Raw genomic sequence first — 27,319 nt, 5'->3', positions numbered from 1 at the left:
AAACCTGCATCACGGTATGATCTATGAACTAAATATTACATGTAAAGCATTTTTTTAATTCATTGTAATATATGCAGATAAGTTTAATTACTTAAAGGCATTATGATATTCTCAAATGTTGTTCTTGCCTCAAAGCCATTTCAGCAGTGACAAGATTCTTGCTTCTTTACTGACCAAGTCTCCAAATTAATCAAATATCTAGTATGTCAGAGCTGCTTATGTAAACATTCTTTTAACTTTGTTTCTGACATGTGATATAAAAGTTCTTGATTTTATTTGTATTTGTAGTTCGAAGTGAATCCCCGGTGATTGCACCTATCATCAAAGTGAAAGATCCAGGTGAGTTATTTAGTAGGAAATTGGTTTGAAGGGATTGTATTCTCCCCTTTTTGTTTATGTAGTGTGCTAAATTTATTTTAGATTTGATTTATTCATATGTAGAGCCACGGTTTTATAATCAGGACGGCGTATGGCTGACAGAGTCGGGAATGTCACAGTTCCGAAGTCTTATACTTTCTCCGCCACAGAAAAAAGGACCAAAGCCCAAACTAAAGAACAAACCTCCAACTCCATGCAGTGAGCCAATGGTGGTTTGTGTAGATGGCTCATCTATAGAAATAAAGAAAGAAGAAGGTGAAGGGGAGGAGGAAAAAGGTGAGGATCAAAGCTTGAAAAGCATTGCTTTCCCACCTCATTTAAACCTGATTTCGTTCTAAATCTGTGTTCATAAGAGTCGTACTCTAGTATGATTTCATTCTGAAAAAAAACTGTAGCGCACGTTAGCATCTTTCCAAGCAGCTTTTGTTTATGAAAATTGAAATAAAATTACAAGAGGAAAGGCTAGTTTTTTTTCTGTCGTTTACGGAGTACACTGCAAAGGCTACAGCTGATGTGTAGTTACAATACTTTTCTCTCTGACACTTTATTGTGACATTCTGAACTAGACCTCAATTTTTGAAATTTGCCCCCTTCAAAAAGTTCTGAATTTTTTTGAGCAGCAGCTATTAGCTGACTGGAAGCTGTTGCGCAGTATAACTGAACAGTACTAATGAGCCCAGGAAAATTAGAAATGTTGCATACTGTCAGGCTGCACAATCTAAATTCAGCTCTGAGCAGTATGCTTCTGTGCAAGTATATCAACTTCAAACCTAGGTTTTTGGGAGGGGACTGAGACCTTCACGTATAAACTTAGTGTAACCGTGAAGAGAGAGACAATAAAGAAAGTGAATAAATTTAATCAGGTTATTGTGAAATATGTAATTTTAACATTTGTTTTAGTTAACTAGTTACTTTGAACATCAGAAAATGGCCATTGGGGTGGTACAGTGGTTAGCACTGCTGTCTCGCAGCGCCAGGGACCTGGTTCAATTCCAGCCTCGGGTGACTGTCTGTGCGGAGTTTGCACATTCTCCTGTGTCTGCGTGGATTTCCTCTGTGTGCTCTGATTTCCTCCCACAGTCCAAAGATGTGCAGGTTAGGTTGATTGGCCATGCTAAATTGCCCCTAGTGCCAAGATGTGTTGGTAAGGGGGATTAGCAGGGTAAATACATGGGGTTACTGGGATAGGGGCTGGGTGGGATTGTTGTCAGTGCAGCCTCGATGGGCCAAATGGTCGTCTCCTGCACTGTAGGGATTCTATGAAAAATGGCAAACCCAGAGACCAATTTTGTAATGGTGGTACAAATGTGTTTTCCATTCCAAATTGAGCACAGGAATTTGTAATGGAAAGTTGGCGCTCACAATGTGACGACATGAAGTGTACACAAATGTAAGAGTTTGAATATGTTACATGCAGCAATTAAAATTTTGCCTGCATGTGAAATCTGACAAACGTGTTTTTGGCAGTAATGTGGGGGTAGGATGAAAATTAAAAGCTGTTGCATATCACAGTGCTACTTTTTGTTGTAACTTTTGATGGTTTTTGAATTGGACTGAATATAATATTCTGGAATTGGGTTATAATTCTATTAAAGTTGCCATGGAACCAGGAGAATGTGACATAAAATTTGATGCGGCTATCAGTCAGGAGCGAGAAGTGTGCCCAGCAAATGATCCTGTAAAAACAAGCGAAGAAACTGAGGAAGGGAAAAAGAGGAAGAGGAAACCATACAGACCTGGTAAGAAATTTAATAGATTGCAAAAAGTTTTTTGTAAAAGGCAGCAAAATGTTTATACTTTTGATTTAAAAGCTGATTGAAATGTATTTTTGTCAAATTGATGGCAGTTTATTTATATGTAAGGAACGTAAACCCGCAGCACAGTACATTGGTGTAACTGCTTGACTGTAGGATCTAAGGTGCATCTTTTTACCCAAGATTCTTGTCTGTGTTTTAACTTTTGGTTCAATGCCACTTCGGTCTGAGTTGCTGCTGTGCGTCTTTCAACAGCTGATTGTAGAGCAGTATATGCAAAGGTACTGAAATAAGTTAAACTAGGAATTTATACGAGTTAGTACTAAAATGGAAATATATATAATAGGAGCAGGAATAGGTCATTTGGCCCTTTTAAGCCTGGTCCACCATTCAGTGTGATCATGGCTGATCCTTACCTCAGTGCCATGCTAATGCTTTCTCCCCATAACTCTTGACACCTTTAGAGTCTAGGCAATTATCTATTTCCTCCTCAAACATACTCAGTGACTTGACCTCTACAGCCTTCTGTGGTAGAGAATTCCATAGGTTCACTACCCCGAACGAAGAAGTGCATCCTCATCTCATCTTAAATGGTTTACCCTGTACCCTGAGAATGTGACTTCTTGTTCTATATCCTTCAGCCAGAGGAAACAACATCCTTGCATCCAGTCTGTCTCCAGCCCTGTCAGAATTTTTTACGTTTCAATTAGGTCGATACTCATTCTTCTAAATTTGTTCATACGTGTCAAGTTGACCCAAATCATCTTATATGATAATCCTGCCATCCCCGGAATCAGTATGGTGACCCTTTGCTATACTCCCTCTATGGCAAGTATACCTTTCTTACAAAAGGAGACCAAAGCTGCGCACAATACTCAAGATGTGGCCTCACTAAGGCCCTATTTAGCTGCAGTAGGACACTCCTTTTCTTGTACTCAAATCCTCTTGCAATGAAGACCATAATACCATTTGCTTTCCTAACTGTTAGGTGTGCCTGCATGCTTGTTTTAGTGACTGGTGTACTGGGACACCCAGGCCCCTTTGTACGTCAGCATTTCCCAATCTTATCCCCATTTAAATAATACTCTGCCATTCTTTTTCTCCATCCGAGGTGAATAACTTCCGCATTTATCCACATTGTACTGCATCTGCCGCGTTTTTACCCACTCATTCAATTTATCTAAATCACCTTGTAGCCTCTTATGTCCTTCTCACCACTCACATTCCCACCAAGTTTCGTGTCCTCTGTAAACTTATAAATATTATGTTTGGTTCTCTCGTCCAAATCATTGATGTATATTGTAAATAGCCTGAGCCCAAGTGCTGATTCCTGCGGGATTCCGCTAGTCCCACCTGTCACTTTGAAAAAGGCCCTACTCTGTTTTGCTCCTACTCTGTTTCCATTGTGCTAACTAATTCTCAATCCATGCCAATATATTACCCCCAATCCCATGCGCTTTAATTTTGCACATTAATCTCTTACGTGGGACTTTATCTAAAGCTTTCTGAAAATCCATTAGTTCACCCTTATCTACTCTAATAGTTACGTCCTCAAAAAAAAACTCCAGTAGGTTTGTCAAATATGTTTTCCCTTAAATCTAGAACAAAGAAACCTATAGCACAGGAACAGACCCTTTGGCCTCCCAGCCTGCACCAACCATGTTGCCCAACTTAACGAAAACTCCCTGCCCTTCAGGGAACCATATCCCTCTATTCCCATCCTTTTCATGTATTTGTCCAGATGCCCCTTAAAAGCCACTACCATATTCGCTTCCCCTACCTCCCCTGGCAGCGAGTTCCAGGCACCCACCACCCTCTGTGTAAAAAAATCTTGTACATCTCCTTTAAACCTGTGCCCCCTAGTAATTGACTCTTCCCTGGGAAAAAACTTCTGACTATCCACTCTGTCCATGCTTCTCGTAATCTTGTAGACTTCTATCAGATCTCCCCTCAACCTCCATCGCTCCAGTGAGAACAAACCAAGTTTCTCCAACCTCTCCTCATAGCGAATGCCCTCCATGTTTTGACCTTGTCTAATCTTGTTGATATTTTTTAAGTATCCTGTTATTACATCCCTTATAATAGACTCTAGCATTTTCCCTACAACTAGTGTTATGCTAATATGTCTGTAATTCCCTGTCTTCTCCCTTCTTTAAATATTGGGGTTACATTTGCCACCCTCCAATCTACACTTAACTGCGCCTTTCCCTTGCTCACTCAGGCTATTGGGGGAGCAATGAAGCATATATATTTGAGGCAGTAATATACATGTACACAAAACTGTACAGCTTGTACAACTGAAAAATAGTTAATTTTGCAAAGTCAACAGAGATGGAGGCACATTGTCTCATGGTATCAGATCTGAGGATTGGTGTTCGATTCCAGTCCCAGATTTAGCTGGTTCATTTGAGAATTCTGTAACCTCCCTTGAATCTGACTCTATGTTTGCTAGTTGGAGGAGTACATGATATCTGATCAAAAGGAAACTGATGGAAGCGCATGCCACAAATGCATCTTAAACAAAGTAATCATGTACAGTCTTTGGCAGTTGCCTGTTGGAAAGTCTGTAACCCATACCTTTGTCCCATTTTGACCAGTAGAGATTTGATAGTTAGGGGAACAACCGATCTTTCTGTGGCTGCAGACATAAATCTAGAATGGTATTTTGTCTCCTTGTTGCCCGGGTCAAGGATGGCAGTGAATGGCTGCAGAGCACCCTAGGCGGGGAAGTTGAACAGCCCTCAGTCCTGGTCCAAATTGGTACCAATGATGCGGGTAGAAAGAAGGATATGGTCCTACAATCAGAATTTGGAGAGCTGGGTAGGAAATTAGCAAGCAGGATTTCAAAAGTAGTAATCTCTGAATTACTCCTAGTACCAAGTGCAAGTGAGTGCAGAAATTGGAATATAAAGTACATGAATGCATTGCTGGAAAATTGATGCGGGGGAGAGAGCTTTAGATTCCTGAGAGTTTGGGACCACTGAGGTTATGAGCCCTGTACAGATCAAGCAAGTTGTGCCTAAACAGAGGTGGGACATATTTCCTTGTTGGCAATTTGCTAATATTATTGGGGTAGATTTAAACTAACTTAGCATTGGTGTGGGAAGCAGGAGTCGTATTTTGGAGGAATACTAAGATGCGCAGAATACCGGAAGAGATGGATAACACTAGAATAGTTATTGGGTGGGTTCATTGTAAGGAGGAAAGTAGTAAAGTCTAAATTAGGGTTACTGTACATGTATGTGATAAGATGGAAATATGATTTTGTAGCGATAAGGTGACCTGGCTGAAAGAAGGCCAGGACTGGACATAATTTTTGGTTCAGGATAAATGGGAAATGAAGGAACAGGGAGAAGGCGTGGTAGTATTGATTTATGAGAACATTGTACCGCTGGGAAGAGAGGATTTGCCAGAGGGGTCAAGGAATCCATTTGGCTAGGGGAGAAAAAAGGTACACTTGCATTGTTCATCCTAATCAATAGGCCACCAACTAGTGGGAAAGATGTAGAGGAACAAGTTTGTCATGAAATTGCAGAGATGTGCAAGATTGAGAAAGTAGTTATAATGTGGGACTTGATTCGAATATTGAGTGGAATAGCAACGTAAAAGGCAAAGTGTGGCATGAGTTCTTGTAGTTTGTTCAGGTGAATTTTCTACAGTATATTTCCAGTCCAGTGAGAAGGGAGGCACTGCTAGAATGAGATGGGCCAAGTGTCAGTGGGAGAATATTTAAAGGACAAAAATCATTGTATCGCAAGGTTTAGGCTGGCCGTGGAAAAGAACAATCCAGAGGAAGAATAATTAACTAAGGGAAAGCTAACTTTAATGGGTAAAAATGGATCTGACCCAGATAAAATAGGATCATAGATTGGCAGGTAAAAATTGTGCTGAATAATGATCTGCCTTTAAAGAGAGTGCTCTGGCACAGTCAAGTAGAAGGCCTCCAAGGGAAAGGTAAGGCAAACAAGTCCAGAGCTCCTGGATGACAAGGAGATAGAAATCAAGCCAGATGTCAGATCAAAAATACAATTGAGAACCAGGCTGAATATGTAAGGTTCGGAGGGGAATTCAAAAAGAAAGTGGAAGCAGAGAGAATATGAAAAGAGACTGCTAGCCAACATAAAATGGAATCCCAAAGTCTTCTATCGGCCTAGTAATAGTTAAAAGGAGGAATGGGCCGATTAGGGTCCACGTATAACACTGGGTGAATTATTCTTCTGGAGGCCAGCACATACAGCACAGGCCATATTGCTATATTTACAAACTGATAAGACACCAGGACCGGATGAGGTGCATCCAAGGACACAGAGGGAAGTGAGTGGAAATTGTAGAGGCACTGGCCATAATTTTCCATTCTTCCTTAAACTCTGGGATGGTGCTAGAGGACTGGAGAATTGCAAATGCACCCTTGTTCAAAAAGCATGTAAAGATAAGCCTAGCAACTGGGCCAGTCAGTTCAATCCCTGTAGTGGGTAAGCTTCTAGAAATGATAATTTGGGTCAAAATTAGTAGTTAATTGGACAAATGTGTTAAGGAAAGCCAGCACATACTTGTTGGGAGCAAGTTGTGTTTAACTAAGTTGCTGGGAGTTTTTTGATGAGGTGAAAGAGAGGGTTAATGATGGTAATTGAAGAAAGACACAATGGTGACATCAGGGAAAACTTATTCACACAGTGAACGATTAGGATCTGGAATGCGTTGGTTGAGAAGGGTGATGGGGGCAGGTTTAAGCGAGGCACTTGAGGGAATTGGGTGATTATTTGAAATGGACAAATGCAGGGCTACGGGAGAAGGCAAGGGAATGACACTGGGTGAATTATTCTTCCAGAGGCCAGCACATACAGGACAGGCCATGTTGCTACCTCCTGTGCTGTGGAGGTGAGTTATGAAAGGAAAGTGATGCTTATAAATAAGAAAGAACAAATGCATTTTTAACATTTTTTTCAGGAATTGGTGGATTTATGGTGCGGCAAAGGCAGTCGCGGACAAAAAATATAAATAAAGCTTCTATAGCACAACCTGGAATGACCACTGAATGTCCAAACACTGAGAGCAACAAAGAAGAAGGTGAGTTTATGTTTATTTGGGTCTAAAATCCAAGCATGCTTGTAAAACAACCAAGAATGTAGAGCATTTCTCCAAATAAACAGTCTAAGGCTTTGTTCTCTTTGTAAAATAAATGTTAAGAACATAAGAACATAAGAAATAGGAGCAGGAGTAGGCCATCTGGCCCTTCGAGCCTGCCCCGCCATTCAATAAGATCATGGCTGATCTGTCGTGGCTCAGTTCCACTTTCCCGCCCTCTCCCCATAACCCTTAATCCCCTCTCTTATCAAAAACCCATCAACCCGCTTCTTAAAAATATTTAGCGAGGCAGCCTCCACCACTTCAACGGGCAGAGAATTCCAGATATTCACCACCCTTTGAGTGAAGAAGTTCCTCCTCAACTCTGTTCTAAACCGCCCCCCCCCCCTTTATCTTGAGGCTGTGCCCCCTAGTCCTACTGTCTTTTTTGAGCGGGAAGAGTCTCTCCACCTCTATCCTATCCATCCCATTCATCATCTTATACGTCTCAATGAGATCTCCCCTCATTCTTCTAAACTCTAACGAGTACAAGCCTAGTTTATTCAGCCTCTCCTCATAGCTCAACCCCCTCAACTCCGGTATCAGCCTAGTAAACCTCCTCTGCACTCCCTCCAAGGCCAAAATATCCTTGCGCAGGTGCGGCGCCCAAAACTGCACACAGTACTCCAGCTGCGGCCTCACCAATGCCCTATACAGCTGCAGCAAGACCTCCCTACTTTTATATTCAATCCCCCTCGCTATGAAGGCCAGCATCCCATTCGCCTTCCTGACCACCTGCTGCACCTGCAGGCTGGGTTTTTGCGACTCAAGCACAAGGACCGGAGTTGAGGAGGAACTTCTTCACTCAAAGGGTGGTGAATCTCTGGAATTCTCTGCCCGTTGAAGTGGTGGAGGCTGCCTCGCTAAATATTTTTAAGAAGCGGGTTGATGGGTTTTTGATAAGAGAAGGGATTAAGGGTTATGGGGAGAGGGCGGGAAAGTGGAACTGAGCCACGACAGATCAGCCATGATCTTATTGAATGGCGGGGCAGGCTCGAAGGGCTAGATGGCCTACTCCTGCTCCTATTTCTTATGTTCTTATGTCCCTCTGCACCGTCGCCTGCTGCAGTTTTTCGCCACGTAAGTAATAGTCCTTCCTACCATTCTTCCTACCAAAGTGGACCACCTCACACTTGCCAACATTAAATTCCATTTGCCATTTCCTGGCCCATTCGCCCAGCCTATCTAGATCCTTCTGCAGACTCTCCACACCCTCCGCACAATTTGCCGTTCCACCAATCTTGGTGTCATCAGCAAATTTCGACACCCTACACTCGGTTCCCTCCTCCAGATCATCTATATAAATGGTAAATAGCTGAGGCCCCAGCACCGACCCCTGGGGCACCCCACTAGTCACCAACCGCCAATCCGAATAGCACCCATTGACCCCCACTCTCTGCCTCCTATTTGACAACCAATCCTCTATCCACGCTAACACCCTACCCCCAACTTCATGTCCTCTGACCTTCTGCAGTAACCTCTTGTGAGGTACCTTATCAAACGCCTTCTGAAAATCCAGAAAGACCACATCCACCGGCTCTCCTCTATCCACCGCCCTAGACACATCCTCATAGAACTCCAGTAAATTTGTCAGACACGACTTCCCTTTAATGAAACCGTGTTCTCATTAAATTGTTCTGATCTCACAAATTAATTTTGCCTGTTCTGTCAACATGCAGATTCCAGGACTAATTTTAACGTACGCTGTCAGATGTACGCCGATTTGTTTTTATCTTTAGTGGTGGAAGCTGTTCTGAAGTGATACACTGCCGCTAGTTTTCCTTGATCTGCCTGACTCTACGTTTCTTCTACTTCCCTGCTCCAAATTGGTCCTCTTCCTTATTTCTGCTCTTTACTCCCTCACAGCTTTTAGTTGCTCTTCACCATGTTTCCTGTGGTACCCCATCTTCATTGAACTTCTTCCTTTATTTCATGTTCAAATTCAAATATGACCTTAAGGGAGAAACAAATATCGCTATTCAAAACCATTAAGTTGAACCCTTAAATCTGCTAACAGCTGCACACTTTCATTCCTCGTGATCTATAATGGTTTGTTAATATTCGTTACATTTTTGAAATTTTATTTTCCTGAAATATAAATCAAAATTTTCTGAAATGTTCTCAGAAGAATTTTCTTTATCTGTATGTTTACAGCCCAAAGAATGAGACACTGCTAGATTTGGTTCTGGAGACTGAGGTGGATCAAGTATCAGTTGGGGGAACATTTAGGGAACGGTGATCGTAGTTTTATAAGATTTGGTTAGCTATGGAAAAGGACAAGGAACAATCTGAAATAAAAGTATTTAACTTAGATGGGCACTAATTTCAGTGGGATGAGAATGAATCTGACCCAAGTTGGTTTGTAGGTGGGAAAGATGGAAGACAGCAGTCTTCAAGATGGAGAGTGTTTGCTTGAAACTTTGTTCTGGGTAATATTCAGTGCCAAAGCTGTGCAAGGTTTCTCTAAGTACAATTGTTTTCGATCTCAAGACCTAGATTCAAAGATGTTTACAGCACAGAAAGAGGCCATTCAGCCCATTGTATTCACGCCAGTTAACAAAGATCTGATTACCCTAATCCTATTTTTCAGTGCCTGGCCCATAGCCTCAGGTTATGGCACCGCAAGTGAATATCTAAATACTTGTTCATGCTACGGGAGTTTCTGACTCAATCACTCTTTCAGGCAGTGAGTTCCAGGCTCCCGGCACCCTCTGGTTAAGAGAGTTTTTCCCCAACTCCCTTCTTACTGTAAATCTATGCTCCTGGTTACTTGCTCTATGAATGGAAAAAGTATCTTCCCAACCACCCTATCTACGCCCCTCAGAATCTTATACGCCTCTATCAGGTTCCCCCTCAACCTTTGCTGCACCAACCTATTCAATCTTGCCTCATAGCTCAGACATTTCAGTCTAGGCAGCATCCTGGTAAATCTCTTTTATACTCTCTCTCCAGCACAATCACATCTTTCCTATAATCTGACCAGAATTGTGCTCAGTGCTCCTGTTGTGGCCTAACCAGCGTTTGGTGGTCGAAGCTTTTGAAAAAGCTCTAAAGAGATTATACATTGATCTATTTGATGCGTCCTGTAGGGCAAAAACTATCCACAAAAATAAGTACTTTTTTGATTTTTTTTTTGTCTCAAGACTGTGTATCCATGCTCCCCAGTACTGCACTGATGCATCAGTTTAGATTAAATGCCCAAGCCCTTTAACCTATATCTTGACTGAGATGAAAGTGTGGCCAATTGAATAAACTGCAACTGCAATTGAAAAGTCAGGAGTACATCTCTAATGTTCTCCATGTTCTAATTGAGTCATGACGAGGGTGCGTAAATATTGGCATATATATTTTTCAAACAGTTAGCAATTTGTGAGGTTCATTTTGTTTAAACCTGATATTACAACTGCCTTCAGATGCTACCAAAAACAAAACTGTGAGGGAGCTAAACTATTATTCCAAGGACTGTCACTAATTCAGAATTCTTTAGTGACAATGATAACTCTTAACTCTTGATGTAGCTCCTTGCATAGGTAGGTAAGCAATGCCGGATCCTTATGTGTGGTATACATTGTTAATAATTATTCCATGAACAATCCCAACCTCCTTGATTCTTGTAGGTACTCAAATAGAGCTTCCAGCCGAGGGTGCCAGTGAAATACCTGTGATAGGAGCAGATGTAGGCGAGAAGGCAAAGAAACGGCAACGTCGAAAGAAAAGCAAGTTGGAGGATTCCTTTCCAGCATACCTGCAGGTACTGGCATTCTGCTGTGCACGCAGGTGATAATACAATTCTGATAACACTTGTCAGAGGAAAATGACTTGATGAAGATCTGGAATGCCAAGTTTGTAGCTAAATGATTTATTCCTGCAGAAATTAACATGATTGATCCCACAATCTTTTGAATGTCATTTTTAACTGCTCTTCCTGATCAGAAAACCCTGTTTCATGTTTTTTGTTTTCTTGATCATTAAATGTTTGTAGGTAGTTGCTTGCAAACATAAGGACCAAAAGGGTTAAGTGCTCAGTGTTTACAATATTGTTTGCTTCTATTGTTATTGATCTTCACAAACTGTTCATTTAATTTTACAAAGCTTCATAGCAATTGGTATGTTTCAAGCATGCTGTGTCATCTGGGCAGCCAAGCCATAATCTAGCCAGACCCTCAAGTGGTGGTGTACAGGCATGTGACAGATTTTCCGATTAATTCATTTCTGTGAAGATGCACTTGACCTTTCACCAGCACTTCTCCATAATGCTGCTTGCATGATCTGTCTTACTGTTTTATGGCATTGCACTGTAGTTTTTAAAATGTTGTAAGTGTGCAGCTAGTTGTCTTGAAAGTTAGATTGTGAGAATTGGTTTTTAATGTTTGAGTGGTAGAGTATGCTTCCTACTGCTGCAGCTTATCTAAATGTGGTTTGGGGCTCTGGTACTCTGTGGGGCAGAATTTATTTCAAGTGCTATATTTTGACCGCTTCAATATGTAGGAAACGATGCAGAAATCTGTGCACAAAAATTATCTCATTGTATTATGTATTTAAAGTGTGGCAATAATTAGAAAGCTAACTAGTAATGACTTGGTTTGGAGTCAGAGATTAGTTAAAGTACATGTGATTTTATTTTTATGTGGGAGCTTTAACCTATGTCGATGTTATTTAAGATGGAAGACTATGTCTCTGCCTTGTGTCTCCATGATGCAAACTGATCACCTGAGAAGATGACTACTTGCAGGTTATTGAGAAGTAGCCTGCAGTTCTTTGGTTCCTTTTCCAGATTTTTACTGAAGTTTTAACATTGCTGTGATTAGTATTGTAAATGACCAAATACTTGGTGAAAAAGTTAATTTAGAATTTCAGCTTTTATCCCAATGTCTTTTGAGGGGCCATTTTTGTTTCAGTTTTAAATCTACTTGTAATAGGAATGTTGAGCAAATCTGTCCAATTTTGTGACTGTCGATCAATTTTTTTCATTATACTTGTCTTTTGGTAAAGTCTTGATTTTTTTTTTCCTCATCCTTACTGGAAATTAATGGAAAAAGAAAATATCTAATCGCATTTCACAAAAGTTTCCTCCTTCCAAAAATCCTGACCTGTCATATTGCAGCAAAAGATCTAATCAGTTGCATTGTCGCAAAAGGGGCAGCAGAATCAACATTTGCCAGTCGAGTTGCAACAGAGGGCACCTAGCCAGTCGCATTGCAGCAGAGGTGCCTGTCTGGTCATGTTACAGCAGAGTCCCTGGCCGGTCGCATTGCAGCAGAGGATGCCTGGCCAGGTTGCTTTGTAGTGCAAGCAGAGGAGCCCTGGCTTGTCACATTGCAGCAAAAGGGGCCAGGCTGTTTGCAACAGAAGACCTGGTCGGTAGCATTGCGGCAAGGTGCGTCCGGCCGGTAGCATTGCGGCAAGGTGCGTCCGGCCGGTAGCATTGCGGCAAGGTGCGTCCGGCCGGTAGCATTGCGGCAAGGTGCGTCCGGCCGGTAGCATTGCGGCAAGGTGCGTCCGGCCGGTAGCATTGCGGCAAGGTGCGTCCGGCCGGTAGCATTGCGGCAAGGTGCGTCCGGCCGGTAGCATTGCGGCAAGGTGCGTCCGGCCGGTAGCATTGCGGCAAGGTGCGTCCGGCCGGTAGCATTGCGGCAAGGTGCGTCCGGCCGGTAGCATTGCGGCAAGGTGCGTCCGGCCGGTAGCATTGCGGCAAGGTGCGTCCGGCCGGTAGCATTGCGGCAAGGTGCGTCCGGCCGGTAGCATTGCGGCAAGGTGCGTCCGGCCGGTAGCATAACATCAGAGTTGCATTGCGGCAAGGTGTGCCTAGATAGTCGCATTGCGGCAAGGTGCGTCCGGCCGGTTGCATAACATCAGAGTTGCGTTGCGGCAAGGTGTGCCTAGATAGTCGCATTGCAGCAAAAACAGGGTTTAACAAGCTATGTGCAGAAATATAGAAACACTGCAAAAATGAGGCCAGCCATATCATAGCGAAGAAAATTGAGTTGCCATAACACTAAGACTCAAACGCTATTTTATCTAAGTGTTACTTTAAATGTTGCAAATTCTGAAGTGAGCGGGATTGCTTTACATTCTTGAAATTAAATGGTAGACTACTCTAAACTTTTTGAAGACAGTGCAAATTTTATCTGACTTTGGGGTCAATGTAGAGGCAGTTGTTTTAAATCCATGTGGAATGATGAAAGCTGTCTTTCTTGCTGTAGCCCCACGGGTTCCATGGAATGTACTCTGCTTCTAAAAAAAAATTATAGTACTTTAATTCTTCCAGACCTGCAGCTCCATCACCCTGGTCAATTAGCCACTAATATTAGAAATGCACTTTATTTACCCTTGTCTGAACGTTTGCATGATTTTTTTTGTTCGTTTTTGCCTAATTTCGTAACCGATCGTACCCGGTATAATTTTCAGAGCTTCCTCTTTCTCTGCAATCAGAGGCTCTTCATGCTATAAGTGTCAACATCATTGTAACCTTATCGTGTGTGTCAATTGATTATCTTTCAGCACTTCACATATAATGAATAACTGAAATACCATTACTGTTGTTGCCAAATGCAATTGCTCTTTTCGGTGCAGCAAGATCCCACAAATAGCATTGAAATAATTTGTTGTGGCTTACTAGATAAATGAGAGATATTTTTGTGTTTAATGAGAATTTGGGTTATAATTAGTGCATTATTTAGGAGCTGTTTGCAGACATATCTGCTGACTGTTGCAAATTCTGTATCCTGATGCTTGTTATGGCATCGCAACAACTTTAGCACAAATTTGTGTTGAAATTTTACAGATTTCTGGAAAGTTTTCATTTTGTAAACAGGATTATACCTAGTGGTGAATATAAAGATTATTAGTGAAGTATTGTTTATTTCACGAACATTAGTGAGTTTGATCATAGGATTGTGCAAAGCATCGTTCTTTAAATTTGAAACTGGTCAAATTGCATAAAAAAAACAAACTTGAGGCTTCATGTTGCATCAGATTACAACTGGGAGTAAATTTATTTTGCCAGGTGAGAATGGAAGTGGATTCCACTACCTTTTGTTTAAGCAATGGGTCAGATAAGTTGTTGGCTAAAGTTGCTAGTAAGCTGTAATTCAAAATGAGAATTTTTTTTTTAATGTTGTTCCTCCCCCTTCAACTGAAAAATGTTCCTTAAATTTCTTAGAAAGAGATCCTTAAATTTCTATCTAATGTTTCTGGACATGGTTGGATCCCACAACTTAATGGGCAGGGGAATAGCGGTTTCGAGAGTCTGCTGGGTTTAGAACTCTATTTTGCCTTTACTTTTTAAATGGCTGTAGAGGTTCTTGAAGAACCTTTCCAGACATCTTATTTGAATTCCTCCAAAATTCAAATGGAAGTGTCCATATGAATGAAGAAGAAGCATCAAAGAGTGGATGAGATGAGGGCAAAGAGGTTGGGACCAGGAAATAAGGTAGGTTAGAGAATGGTGGTTTCACCTCTGGGTCCGCCATCTCAAACTTGAATAATCAAACTCTTTGCTCTGCTGATGTAAAAGACTGTGTATTTCACTTGCTCAGTCGTTGAACAATCAGGGAAGTCCATTAAGCCGGAAACATTGGAGCTGTTTTCTCTCTGGTTTTGCACATTGATAACACTGAAGCTAATTTAATGTTGGTTCTCTTGTAGGAAAAGCAGGGCACATCATTTTCTTAATGAATTCAACTTGCATATACAGGTTTTCACCGAAACCAGAAAACCACTGGAACGGAATACTTTTGAGTATTGTCGCAATCATATCCTGGTGGGAGGGGGGTGTGTGAAAGAGATGGTGTTAAAGGTGCATGCTTTGTTCTGGAAGTATTTCTCAGTTTGCGTTTATTGTTGGTTGCAGGATGACATTTTGTAACTGGAAAAAAATTAACTAGATATTTTTAGTAAAGCTGTATGTAGCCTTTGCATGTCCTTATTTCTAACAAACTTCTGTGCAGTTGTGTTGCATGGTGCTAATGGGAAAATACATTAGTGTCAGTACGTGTTAATTTTATCACTTCTCTTGCAACTTTGTGAAACCTTTACTTATTGTGCAATACAAGTTTTGCAAAGCCAGCATTTGCTTTTGGCCCTGGGACATGATTTTCTATTATTTGTCATATTTTGTCAGTCAGGGTCTATGTCACTGAATTGATATCTGACTCATCTTTGAATTGGTCCTGTTCTTTTTCTCTCTCTCTCTCTCTCTCTCTTTGCATGTTGTGCCTTTGATCCTTCCCTGTGCAGACGTTATTCAGAATTGTTTTCACTGTCTACTCAACAGCAAACTTAATTATGAGAGTTCGTTGGAAATTCTTTCAAGTCCATGTGGCTTTCCATGAAACGTGGCAGAAAAAGACCTTAAGTTCCAGTTTGTGTCAGCATGGCTCCAGGGCAAATAATCAAACATGCCAAATTGTTCAGCATAAATGCAGTTGAGATGCGTTCCATATCGTCACGTAAAGCTGGAGCTATGTGTTGTGTGTCCACCAAGGTAGTCTCTTGGCCTGAAGCTATAGGTATTCTCAATGTTGCAATTTTTCAGGTTCTCGATGTCTAGTGATTGTAAAGTTCAAGTTGCTAAACTGTTAACGTATCAATTGATGCAGTTGTATCTGGAGGGAAATTGACATGCGTGCACAACATACAGCTCAGACTACTGCTAATCACCAGCACTGACAAACATTGGTCACCAAGCTGATATCAAGTTAGAGCTGATGTTTAGTTTTCTGCTGATGCTGGCTAAAATTGGCTGACAGCAACGTGTCATTGTTGTGCCTTCAGAAGTAAATCTTACAAATGTAGATTCTTCAGAAATGTTGTTAAGTGCCTTTCCCCAGTGACACACTGGTAAGCTGAGTCATACAGACCAGGAAAGTTCCTGGCTTGTGTTGAGTAGGATTATGGTCAAGGTGGCATTTGGCCTAAGCACCACTGGTTTATGGAGAAGCAGTTGGCCAAGACTTCTGGCAGCACAGATTCTGGATGTCAATCACCTTGTTAAGATAAGCTGGGGCCCACCTCTGTCCTTCATGATCAGAAGTTGCAAATCTTGATTAACTCCTGTTAACAAAAGTTCCTGGATTATGTGGATGCATTGATATTTTAATATAAAAGATTTTCAGAGATGTGGGGCAAGATTCTATGCCTGTGATATGTTATGATGTCATCAAATAGGATGATGCCAGATACTTCTGTTCAGGATCACATTGATTAACTGGGCCTCAGAATAATTCCTGGTGTGTATTTTGACTTGATTGGCCCAAGGTCATCCTCCTGGTTGCTTCAGCACCTGGTGGTGGTTGGGTTAGTGAAGGCAGTCCAGACAACAGCTGAGCAGAGTAGCATACTGGTTAGTTGGCCAGTATTGCAGTTAATGTGGTGCAGGCAACTGTTGTTTAAAGCTGATAAGATTTCAACTGTAGTAATCAACCAAAGACCCATTCATTGTCATGTTGCAATGCTACAGCAGCACAAAAAATGTGAAACTTCCATCTTCAGGCTATCAGTTTTGTTGTACTGTTGGTGCTTTTGAAGGCTGCATATGACTGATACAGCAAGAGTAATGCTTTATTTTACTTCTGTGCCAATATTGCAGCAATGGATGTAGATAGCAAGGCAAAGGAATTGTTCAAAGTAATTAGTGTTATTTCTGACTTGCAGATAGACTGATGTCCATTCATCAAATGGGTTTTCATTACAAATTTGACATTTTCTTTGGATGTTTGTAGATCTCTGAAGTGTGTTTATTTCAATTAAAAACAACCAGCTCAGTTAAAGGTTCTGTTGATGTGGATTTGAGCCCTTAATCCAGTTATGATTGCCACCAGAATTGTTTGTGTAAATCTTAATTCGAAGCCATAAAACATACTTGACAAACATCTGGTTTAGTATTAAATACAATGGTCAGTTGGTTTCCAACATAAATATACTCAGCACTGACACTATACAACAATTAAAATGTTTGTAAATCATTTGCTGGCACATTTAGGTCAGCGGCAGCCTCTGCCACAAAGCCTTGTGGTTGACAAAAACGCTGGCATTTTTGCAATCAACAGAGGATGTGTAAAATGGTCTGTTGAATCTTCTACTTATTGTGCTAATAATAGTCTTGTAGGAAAAATCAATGGTAGAGTTCTCTGGCATGAAGCCAAATTGTTGGTGCCTTTGAGACTAGAGGCATTGTACGCTTCTGCTGATCAGTACTAATGCAAAATCTTTGCCAGGAGCCAATGACAAATCTCATAATATATGGAGCACGTGAAGTGGCATCCCTCTTTTAAAAAGTAATAAGTATTGTTTGTAGCAGTCAGGAAATTTGCTTTCTGCCATAAAAAGTTGACCAAGTATTAAAATAGATCCACCATTTGCTGATCACTGAGTTTATTCATAACCTGAGTGAGATTGCAACAGTGTGGATCTTCATATTTTCAGCTGGCAAATTGCTTGCATAACTTGTGTCTGAATGTGAATTTAATTGGATTTTCAGTTACACTTGATGTAAATTTTTAAGGAAATTTGAGATTCATGATGAAAGCCAGTTGAATTGAAAACTGGCTAGACACTAGGAAGTGGAAATTGGTGAATAAATGGAAGAAGTTCTGGATGCAAGGCATTGATCAGTATTCCAGAAAAAAATTATACCGTGTTAAATAAATTGGGCAAAGCATCTTTATTCCCAAGGAATCTTTTGGAATGCAAACTGTTTACAGTGACCAAAGGTTATTTCTGCAAGCAAGTTGCACAAATAAATGTCACTTCTCTAACTCCTCCTGTCTCCTGGTTAGATCACTGACACGTGTTCAGCAGACAGTAAAATGTTGCGGCAACCTCCCATTAATGCCCTACAAAAGAATATGGATTGCCGTTCTAGTATGATGCTGTCCAGCTAAATGTAGACATTCTCCTCAGGAAATTACCCATATTGGGACCCAGTAGTAACTAAGTACCAGCAAAGTTTAAAAGTGATGTTTGAGGCTCCAATACATCCTGGTATGCCCAGACTTTGAAGGGTTTCGTTCTGCGGCAGAGGAGCCCCTGCTTCCCACTACCTGCTACCATTAATTACTTCCATGTTGTAGTGCTAAATCAAACTTTTTAGTTCAACTAGAGAAGTCATAGGACCAAGTCTGAAATTTGAACTTAATGATCAATGAATATTGGGAGCTGCTCAGGAATGTTGTAGCTCATTCCACTGGGATTCTTGCTTGTGCTGGCCTGCAGTGGGTTTCTTTCAATACTTCATTTTTCTCTTGCTTTGAAAGGAAGTATTGCTCCATTTATTGTCAAAGATATAACGTGCCATGTAATGAGAATACCATTTGTCATTCCACCCTACTTTATTCAGTAGCAAAACATTAATTAAACCCATTAAAGCAGCAAAATTACAAAAAATGCTGGAAATATTCAGCAGGTCAGACAACATCTGTGGGGAGAGAAGCAGCCTTAACACTTCAGATTTTTGTTTCAGATTCCAGCATCTGCAGTATTTTGTGTTTATCTTGACATTTAAGGTATCTGATCTTTCACTGGAACTGCAAGAAGTTAGAAATGTAATAGATTTTGAGCAGGTGGGGGTGTGTATGGAAAAAAGGAAGATCTGTGTTAAGCAGAAGAAATTAATGACAGAAGATTTCATGGTGCAAGCTCAAAAGTAATGGGACAAAAAAAAGCGAGGTGTGAATGGCAGAATCCTGAATAACTGCCGCCTATAAGGAAAGGAAATGAGAGAAACGAGGGGAAAAGAAAGCAACACTTTTAAACCACATAAATCATACAGGGTTGTCAAGAATGTGCCATTGTGTTGCTTACTAACTGGAAAGTGTGTCGTACACATGCTTTTGTGAATTGTTGATCAGACAGCTTAAAGTGATGAGTGCTCTAGCACTGTTGTGTTCTAAGCCAGTATTGATGATCTGTCTTTGAGAATGTCACCTCTTGTTTGCAATTCAACTTTTACACATTTGTCTGTGGAGTTTGAACAATGAGGAAGAATATTATGTTACCTTCCCTTTGGTTTGGTGTTCCTCATCCTATTGTACTTCAGCCTCCATATACAAAGCTTCCTCCATCTAATAGAGTGCAACTTGGAACTTAATTTTAAGTCTTGTATTTAACCTTCTGATTATCAACTCCTTAAATCTGCTGCAACCTTCTTTCAAGCGAACTGAGATATGCTCCCAGAATGAGGCCTATATATGCAGTGGAATGGGGAAAGGTCACGTGACTCTCATGGCCTTGTGTGGTGCCAAACTTTTAAAAGGTACACAGTCCTGGTATTTTTGCCACCTCATTTCAACGAGGACTTATTTGTATGTGGATTTTGAACTACCTTCAAAAAATGAGGATGATGGTATCTAAGGTAGGTAATTTACATTTGTTGTGCTATGTCCCACTCTGCTTTTAAAAATGAAGATTCTGATGTTAGATGTAATGAAAAATAATTTTTCAAGTGTGCATACTTAGAAATTTTACTTTCCGGTATTATTTATAGGTTAGCAGAGATTTTTTTCTTAACCTTCCATATCTGACAGGAAGCGTTCTTTGGAAAATCACTGCTGGACAGCAGTCGGAAAGTTTGCCTCAGCTCAGAGGGTTTCTCTGATAATGAAAGCACTGAGTTTCCACAAGCCACGCCTCAAGCGGACTCAGCACCTCAGCAGAAAGATGTAACTGATGAAAAACGTGATGGAGCCCAGGAAAGGGGTGAGAGACTTAAGAGTATTGATACTGTTGTTTATATTACCTTTCTGGGCCTTATTTTACAAGATTACATCTGACTACTTTGGCACAATCCTATAAATCTCTGCTGATAATCTCATTGTACATTCCAAATGTTCTGGGCTGATTTTTGAAATAGCTGCACTTTTTTTTTGAATAAGTAATTGTAGTAATCAAGTGAAAAGCACTTTCAACAGTCCAGGATTCAAACTGTATAGTGGCTTTATTCTTGAATATTTATGGAGAAAATGCTTATTCTCCTGAAAATGAATGCAGTGGAAGGAATACTATGTGGATGTCCATTAAAGCCAGCATAAAAAGAGAAAATAGACCAGTAACTGGAGTCACATCTGACATACAGTAAGATTGTGGTTGTTGAAGGACAATTGTTGCAAGTCCTGGGGCACTTTCTGCTTGTGTTCCTTAGGAAAGCATCTTTGGCCCGTTCATCTTCAATGTATTGACTACAGGCTGCACTTACCTCACTCTTCTGTGACCTGTACCACTGAGAAGGCTTCGAGCAGCAATGCTGCGAGAATATCATTTCCAAATTCCTCTCCCAAATTGTGTACTCTCCTAGCTTTGACAAATATCACTGTTCTTTCACTATTGCTAGGTCAACATCCTAGCATTCCCTATCTAATGCCATTGTGGGAGCATCATCACCACACGGACTCTAGAAGTCCAAGGAGAAGGCCCGCCACCAACAGCTAAGGGCGGATAAAGATAGGCAGGCAGTGAATGGGCCAGTCACTGCCATCCACGAGTAAATATTAAAACGTCTGTGTAGGACGAAGGAGCATTTGACCCTTTGAGCCTGTTCCACTATTCAGTGAGTTCATGGCTGAACTGTTTGTGGTCTCAATTCCACTTCCCTGTCTGACCCCTTGACTCTCTTGTCCATCAAAAAACTATCTAACTGAGCCTTGAATAAATTAATGACCCAGCATCTGCTGCTTTCTGTGGAAGAGAGTTCAACATTCTTAAAGACCAACTGGGAGAAGAAAATTCTCCTCATCTCTATCTTATAGGAACTGTGCCCCCTGCTACTTGCCTCTCCCAATAGAGGAAATATCGTCCCAATAGCTACCCTACCAGATCTTCTCAGATTATTCTTTTGTTTCAATAAGATCACCTCTCATTCTTCTAAACTCTCTCTTCCTTCTAAATTCCAATGGGGCGTTTAAAACTAAACTCGAACCTGTTCAACCTTTCTTCATAAGTCCTTTATCCCAGAAATGAATGGAGTGAACTTTTGCTGAACCGTTTTCAGCACAATTTATATCCTTATTCAAATAAGGAGACCAAAGCCATGCACAGCATGGTCTTATTAAGGCCCTATATGGCTGCAGTAAAACTTCCCTACTTTAAAATTCCATTCTCCTTGCAAATAAATGCCAATATTCCATTTGTTTTCCTAATCGCTTGCTATATTGTGTACCAACTGTTTGTAATTCCCCCTGCACAACCAGTTTCTCAATCGCTCTCCATTTCCATTCCTGTCAAAATGGATAAGTTTACATTTTCCCATATTGCGTGCCATCTGCCAAATTTTTGCCCACTCACTTAACCTGTCTATATCCTTTTGCAGGCTCTTTGCCTTCTGTTGACAACTTACTTTCCTGCCTATCTTGGTATCATCGGCAAATTTAGCTACCGTATGTTTGGTGCCTATTGGAGGATTGATTTTGGGTTGTTGTGTGTTCCAGTGATCAGTGCTGGGACCAAATGTTACTAATCTACATAGATCATCTGAATTCAGAAAAACAATGCTGGCTGGTCAGATTTGACTTTGAAAGATGACTGAAATGAGATCAATGAATTAGCATAAAACAAGCCAATGACTTCATTTAGTATCTGTTGAACTGATTTTATTTCCTGTTGACTTGTAACCGAGGCTTAATTTTTCTGTATTAATAAATATTTCCAATTCATTCTGACAGCTCCTGATACAAAAACAATCCAAGGTCCCACAGAACACAATGGAGATTCAATTCCAGATGAACCACCTAAAACTGAAGAAACTCAACCAGATGGAATGGGTAAGTAGGGAGGAGCAGAATATGTGAGATTACCATTTTGTTTAGATATCTCCAAAAACAAATGTGCTGTTGCAACTGCATTCCCCCTCCCCCATCATTCGGTTTCTGTAGCATCCTGAATTAAATCCAAAAACTGGTTGCAATCAAATTTGGATCTGTCGAACAGATAAGTGCACTATGCAAAGGCTATTGATTTTGATTCCAAATTAAATTTGTTATTCCCCCAATAAACAATTTTGGTTACAAAGTGCAATGTGTTATTGCACTATTGCAGTGTTCTGTAGAACAGTGGGGCAAGTCATCCATCCAGAATAATGGAGTGCTTGCTGATATGGGAAGAAAAGTTGTAGCACAACTGCTATAAAGTATGTTTCTGCACGTTTTAGTCCTTATATTTTTCATGGTTGTGCATTGAATGACTTTGACAGATTTTGAACAGGGCAGCCATCTTGTGTTTAGGTATAGCATGTAATACAGAAAAATCTAAAAAGGGAAGCTTTTATTAATTGTAACTAAAATTCATGCCATATAAGTGCCAGGCAGTGACCATCTCAAACAAGAAAGAATCTAATCATCGCCACTTGACATTCATTGGTATTGCCATCGCTGAATACCCCAACATCAACTTCCTGGGAGTTAAATTGACCAGAAACTGGATGGTCACTGTGACTGTAAGAGCTGGTCAGAGGCTGGGAATCCTGCGGAGCGTAACTCACCTCCTGACTTCCCAAAGCCTGCCCACTATTTACAAGGCACGAGTCAGGGGTGTAATGGAATATACTCCACTTGCTTGGGTGAGTACAACTCCAGTAGCACTCAAGAAGCTTGACACCAGCCAGGACACAGCCCATTTGATTGGCACCCCATCTACAAACATTCACTCCTTCCACCATCCATGGACAGTGGCATTAGTGTGTGCCACCTACAAAATGCACTGCAGCAGCTCACCAAGACTCCTTAGCCAGCACTTTCCAAACGCAACTGCTACCATTTAGAAGGACATGGGTAGCACGTGCACGGAAATAGCATCACCTGGAAGTTCCCTTCCAAGCTACTCACCATCCTTACTCGGAAATAAATTGTTGTTCTTTCACTGTTGCTGGGTCAAAATCCTGGAGCTCCCTCCCTAATAGCACTGTGGATATACCTTTGGCACAGGGACAGCACCACTTTAAGAAGGCAGCTCACCACCGTCACCACCTTCCTGTGGGCGATTATGGATGGGCAGTAAATTCTGTCCTAGCCAGTGACACCCACATCCCATGAATGAATAAAAAAAATTAAAAGCAGTGTGTCTAGTACCCATTTCCTGTTGGTCACTCCACAAGTGTCAAACTACAAACAAGTGTCCTTTCTCAAAAAGTACAGCAAACCAAAAACAGTTTTTAACATGTAGAGGTTTCTCCAGCAATTGAAAATAGCTTAATTGACAGGGGCCTGACTGACCTTGCCACTCATGTAACCTGCAGCCTAAAGAGAAATTAAACTTTTCAGTTAACCAGTACTTGCTTAATATTCAGATTTTGTAGCCTTGAAGGAATGCAGCTTCAGATAAAATGTTGTGAATCATGTGGCATGATGCTGCTTTTACTAAGCATTGTAAAATCCAGCTGAATAAGCAATGGAAATGTAAGTAATGCCACGAGCTGCGCTATTTAATTTATTTATTCTCTTGCAATACCCATGTGCACATTTGGAAGTCAAGAAACCTTGGCTTTGCCAACCTGTGCCTAAACTTTCTGAACTTGGGTAAGTGGGATGTATCTCTGCAGGAAATGTGTAGAATTCACATTGCACAAACAGAAGCCCCCCCCCCAATGATTTGACTGAGGTTTCTGTGGGTCTCAGACACCTGCTGACCAACAAACAAGTTTCTGTAGTCTCAATCCTGTTCCTGGTGGGCCTGGTTCACAAGAATTCAATCACGAAAGATCCGATGTAGAAGAATCCCTGACTTTGAGCTGTGGCGAAGAGAAGTACATGGACTGCCCTAAATCACATTTGCATAAAGCACAGCAGATGCACACGTAGAAAATTAAAAGCTCCCAAGTATGCATCTGGTCAACCAGACGGACCATAGAACATATAATGACTGCCTGAATCACATACGAAGGAGGCATCACAGCAATCCACTCTTCTACTGATGCAATTGTCTGGCTTAACCCATCTGAATGTAAAATTATAGTTGTTACTATACATGTGCATCAACCGTAAGAAGCTACCCTGAATTTAACACTTATTGTCAGTGTCAGTCAGACAGACTGATGGATGGTTGGTATGTGGTGGGGGCGGGGGGTGCACGCGCCCAAATGGTGCATCTTGTAAAGTTTGGGCTGAGGCACAATATGGGAGTAGTGTGAAGGGAGCTTTGTTCTGCCTGTGCTACACTTTTCATATGAATGCATGATGCTGACACTGGGTGTGTGAAATAGAAATTGCTCTCTTCTGCATCACTGCCATTGCTTGCATTAACACAAAATTGTCAGTGTAAATGCTTTCCTGTTGAATCTATATTTTCCACTTTTTCCATCTGACTTGTTTCTTATGTTGTGATTACATTCAATTTTACTTGCCTCTCATTGGGTCTTTGCTTTTGGTTTTCATGTTAGATCGTGTTTTTCTGTACTTCACTCTGAAACCTCTCAAATCAGTTTTCTCAATTGCCACCACTAGATTATTGTTCCTCTCTCCTGCCTTTGACTGCAGTGGCAGCTGTGCTTAGAGCGAGGGACACAGAGGGTGAGGGAAAGAGAGAAACAGGTATATAAATAAGGGAGAGAGTGAGATGGGTGATACTACTACAGGTTGGAGAGGGGATTGAGAGTGAGTGAGGGACTGAGGAAGGCAAAAGAGAGAAGGGAAGTTGAGGACCATGACCTGCTTGTAAGGAACTCCAACATCCATATTAAAAGAATCTTCTACTGAAAAACTGTCCTGAACTTGCTGCTTCATGCACCACCCACCAAAGATTGCCTTCTTTAAGCATGCACAAACATACTCGCCCACTGTCAGGCCCCCTTTATGAAGACTATCTTTCTCCAGTGCACTCTTGCACTTTTTCCCCGTTCAGTGTTTACTCTGCTCGCACTCATCTTTGCTCAGGCATGTTTGTTCAGATGCACACCAAATTTAAGACAACCTTCCATCCGCATACACTTGACAGTTTAAGAAATATAAATGTTGCATCTGCAAACGAGAGATTCCAATTACCCATGATATATTTTTGTAAGTTTTTTTATATATACTAAAAAACTTGCAATATGCATTCATTTTTTCAACTCAGTTTATTTTACTTTATTACATTCTCCATCACATCATGTAAAAATAGGCACGCAGTTGTGGATTTGCAGATTCTAAAAGTACTATTAACAGTACTTTATATTAAAAACACAATTTGACATGTGCACTGTCAATGTAAATCATTGATTCTCATACTATACTGTGCATTACTTGAAATAAAAGAACATAAGTCTCAATGTGAGCAAAATAACAGATCTATGTGCGCATGCTAACAAATTTCCTGTGGAGGTAAGTACTCATGATGCACAATTGTATGACTGGCAACTTTCCCAAGAAGTAAATACAAGACTTGCAAATTATTGGCTGAGGTCTAGTTCACATTGAAGAACCAGGGGGAGGTGAGGATTTTTTTAATGCAGCCAATTATGAGCTGTAAGGCTGTCCTTGAAAGGATAGTGGAAGCAGATTTAGTAGTAGCTTCCAAAAGGGAATTGAATATATATACTTGAAAAAATTGGAAGCCTATGAGGAAAGAATGATTAAGTGGCTAGTAACTACATAGAGCCAGCTCCAGTATGATGGGCCAGATGGCCACCATTTTTGCTGTATCACTTTATAAAAATGCAGCCTAACAACTGAACAGGGTTGAAACATAACATGCCATTACTGGGACTATAATCAGCAAACTGCAACCAACTTTTTTTTTAAAAGAAGGGACTGGTGGAAATTACTGTAAATCTTAGATTGCTGGCTTTTTCAATCATTGATAGAGGGTAGCAAATATCATTTACAGCAAATATAAAAATTTGAGTAATTTCCAAAACACATTTATACAGAAAATTGTCCAACTCTATTTGAAATATAGTATATTGCTGTGTGAGGCCTAAAGTCCATTTGTGACCTGAGCTTTGAGTTTGGTTTTCAGTCCACTGTCTGATCCTGGTGCATCTGTGAGCAATGTACTTTTTTTGGGGAGGGTAGGCTGGGAAAAAAGCCTCTCCCTGCTACTCTGTCTGTTTGTTTTGTGTTGATTTCGGACTCGCTTGTCTCCAATTCACGTGCTGATTTCTACCATGCACGCCCTTGTTCATGTATGTTTGCCGCGCACACCCCCTCCCCACCCCCCACTTCTAGTGCACTCTCTGATCTGTCTGTCTGTCCTTTAATATAATTTTCAATCGATCATGACCTTGTTGCCTTGCACAAATTCCTGAAATGTGTTGGCTTTCTGATGCATATACCAATGTCAGAACAAGCGACTGATCAGATGAGCAGCAAAATAGAATAGGGAATGTAAGGACATTGAAAGAAATAAAGGCAGAGAAATTAAGGAAATTCCAGCTAAATAAAGATGAGGGGATTCATTCAGCTCATTTTAGTTTGTCTGCTGAGATGAAAATTTGCATCTTGTCACCCAAACACTTATTTATCTTTGTCTCTAATAACCCTATTTGGAAGAGTTGATCTTTTCATGAAAAAGTGCTTTGTGACGCAAGTCATTCATTTTCTTTTCAGCAGTTTTAACTTATGACTCTTATGTTTAAGTAATGCTCTCCAGTAGCATTACCTATGATATTTAATATCTTGTATGCTTCTATCGTGTCTCTCACAGCCACCATCTTAAGTTTTTCATTGGTTCATCCAATCTTCCTTAAAGATTGGGTTACAATCAAGTAAGTAGCAATAAATGGTGAAGATAAGGAGGAATTAGTGAGATGGAAATATTATAACATCCAGTTCCTGTAAATGAGATACAAAACCTTTGTTTTTAAAATGGAACAGAAAGCCAATCATTTCATGCTGAGGTTTTTCTGCCCTGGAACGAGTAACTTGGCAGCAACGTAACTACTCTATAATTGACCTCCAAGAATTTACAAGCTACTGCATTTACCTACATATTTGTCTGTTTTGCCCAATTTCCCACAGAGAGTGCTCGAGGGTACTGACCGTAAAATGACCGGTTATGTTAGTAACCGCTGTATCTTTGCAGCTAACCACTGAGCTCTAGACTACTCAAAGCAGTGCCTCAGGAGATCACCTAGTAATTTATTTCACAGCACTGAATTGCTA

The 27,319-nt window shown here is 40.8% G+C and overlaps 1 protein-coding gene across 6 annotated transcripts in view; it reads left to right on the top strand.

Annotated features, from left to right (window-relative positions):
• The window catches only part of kmt2d (lysine (K)-specific methyltransferase 2D), a 230,807-nt gene that overhangs the window by 99,801 nt on the left and 103,687 nt on the right, over positions 1 to 27,319 (top strand). For all 6 annotated transcript variants that reach the window (XM_080217863.1, XM_080217861.1, XM_080217862.1 and 3 more), the window contains 7 exons: positions 289 to 339; positions 421 to 654; positions 1,974 to 2,117; positions 7,080 to 7,199; positions 10,874 to 11,007; positions 19,781 to 19,952; positions 21,911 to 22,009. In XM_080217863.1, the coding sequence (XP_080073989.1) occupies positions 289 to 339; positions 421 to 654; positions 1,974 to 2,117; positions 7,080 to 7,199; positions 10,874 to 11,007; positions 19,781 to 19,952; positions 21,911 to 22,009 (954 nt within the window). The remainder of the gene's footprint in view (positions 1 to 288; positions 340 to 420; positions 655 to 1,973; positions 2,118 to 7,079; positions 7,200 to 10,873; positions 11,008 to 19,780; positions 19,953 to 21,910; positions 22,010 to 27,319) is intronic.

Source organism: Carcharhinus amblyrhynchos, chromosome X (genome assembly GCF_965287045.1).
Source record: "Carcharhinus amblyrhynchos chromosome X, sCarAmb.v2.hapA, whole genome shotgun sequence".
Taxonomy (NCBI): domain Eukaryota; kingdom Metazoa; phylum Chordata; class Chondrichthyes; order Carcharhiniformes; family Carcharhinidae; genus Carcharhinus; species Carcharhinus amblyrhynchos.
The sequence above is the reverse complement of the archived record's forward strand: the minus strand, read 5'-3'. Positions and strand labels throughout refer to the sequence as shown.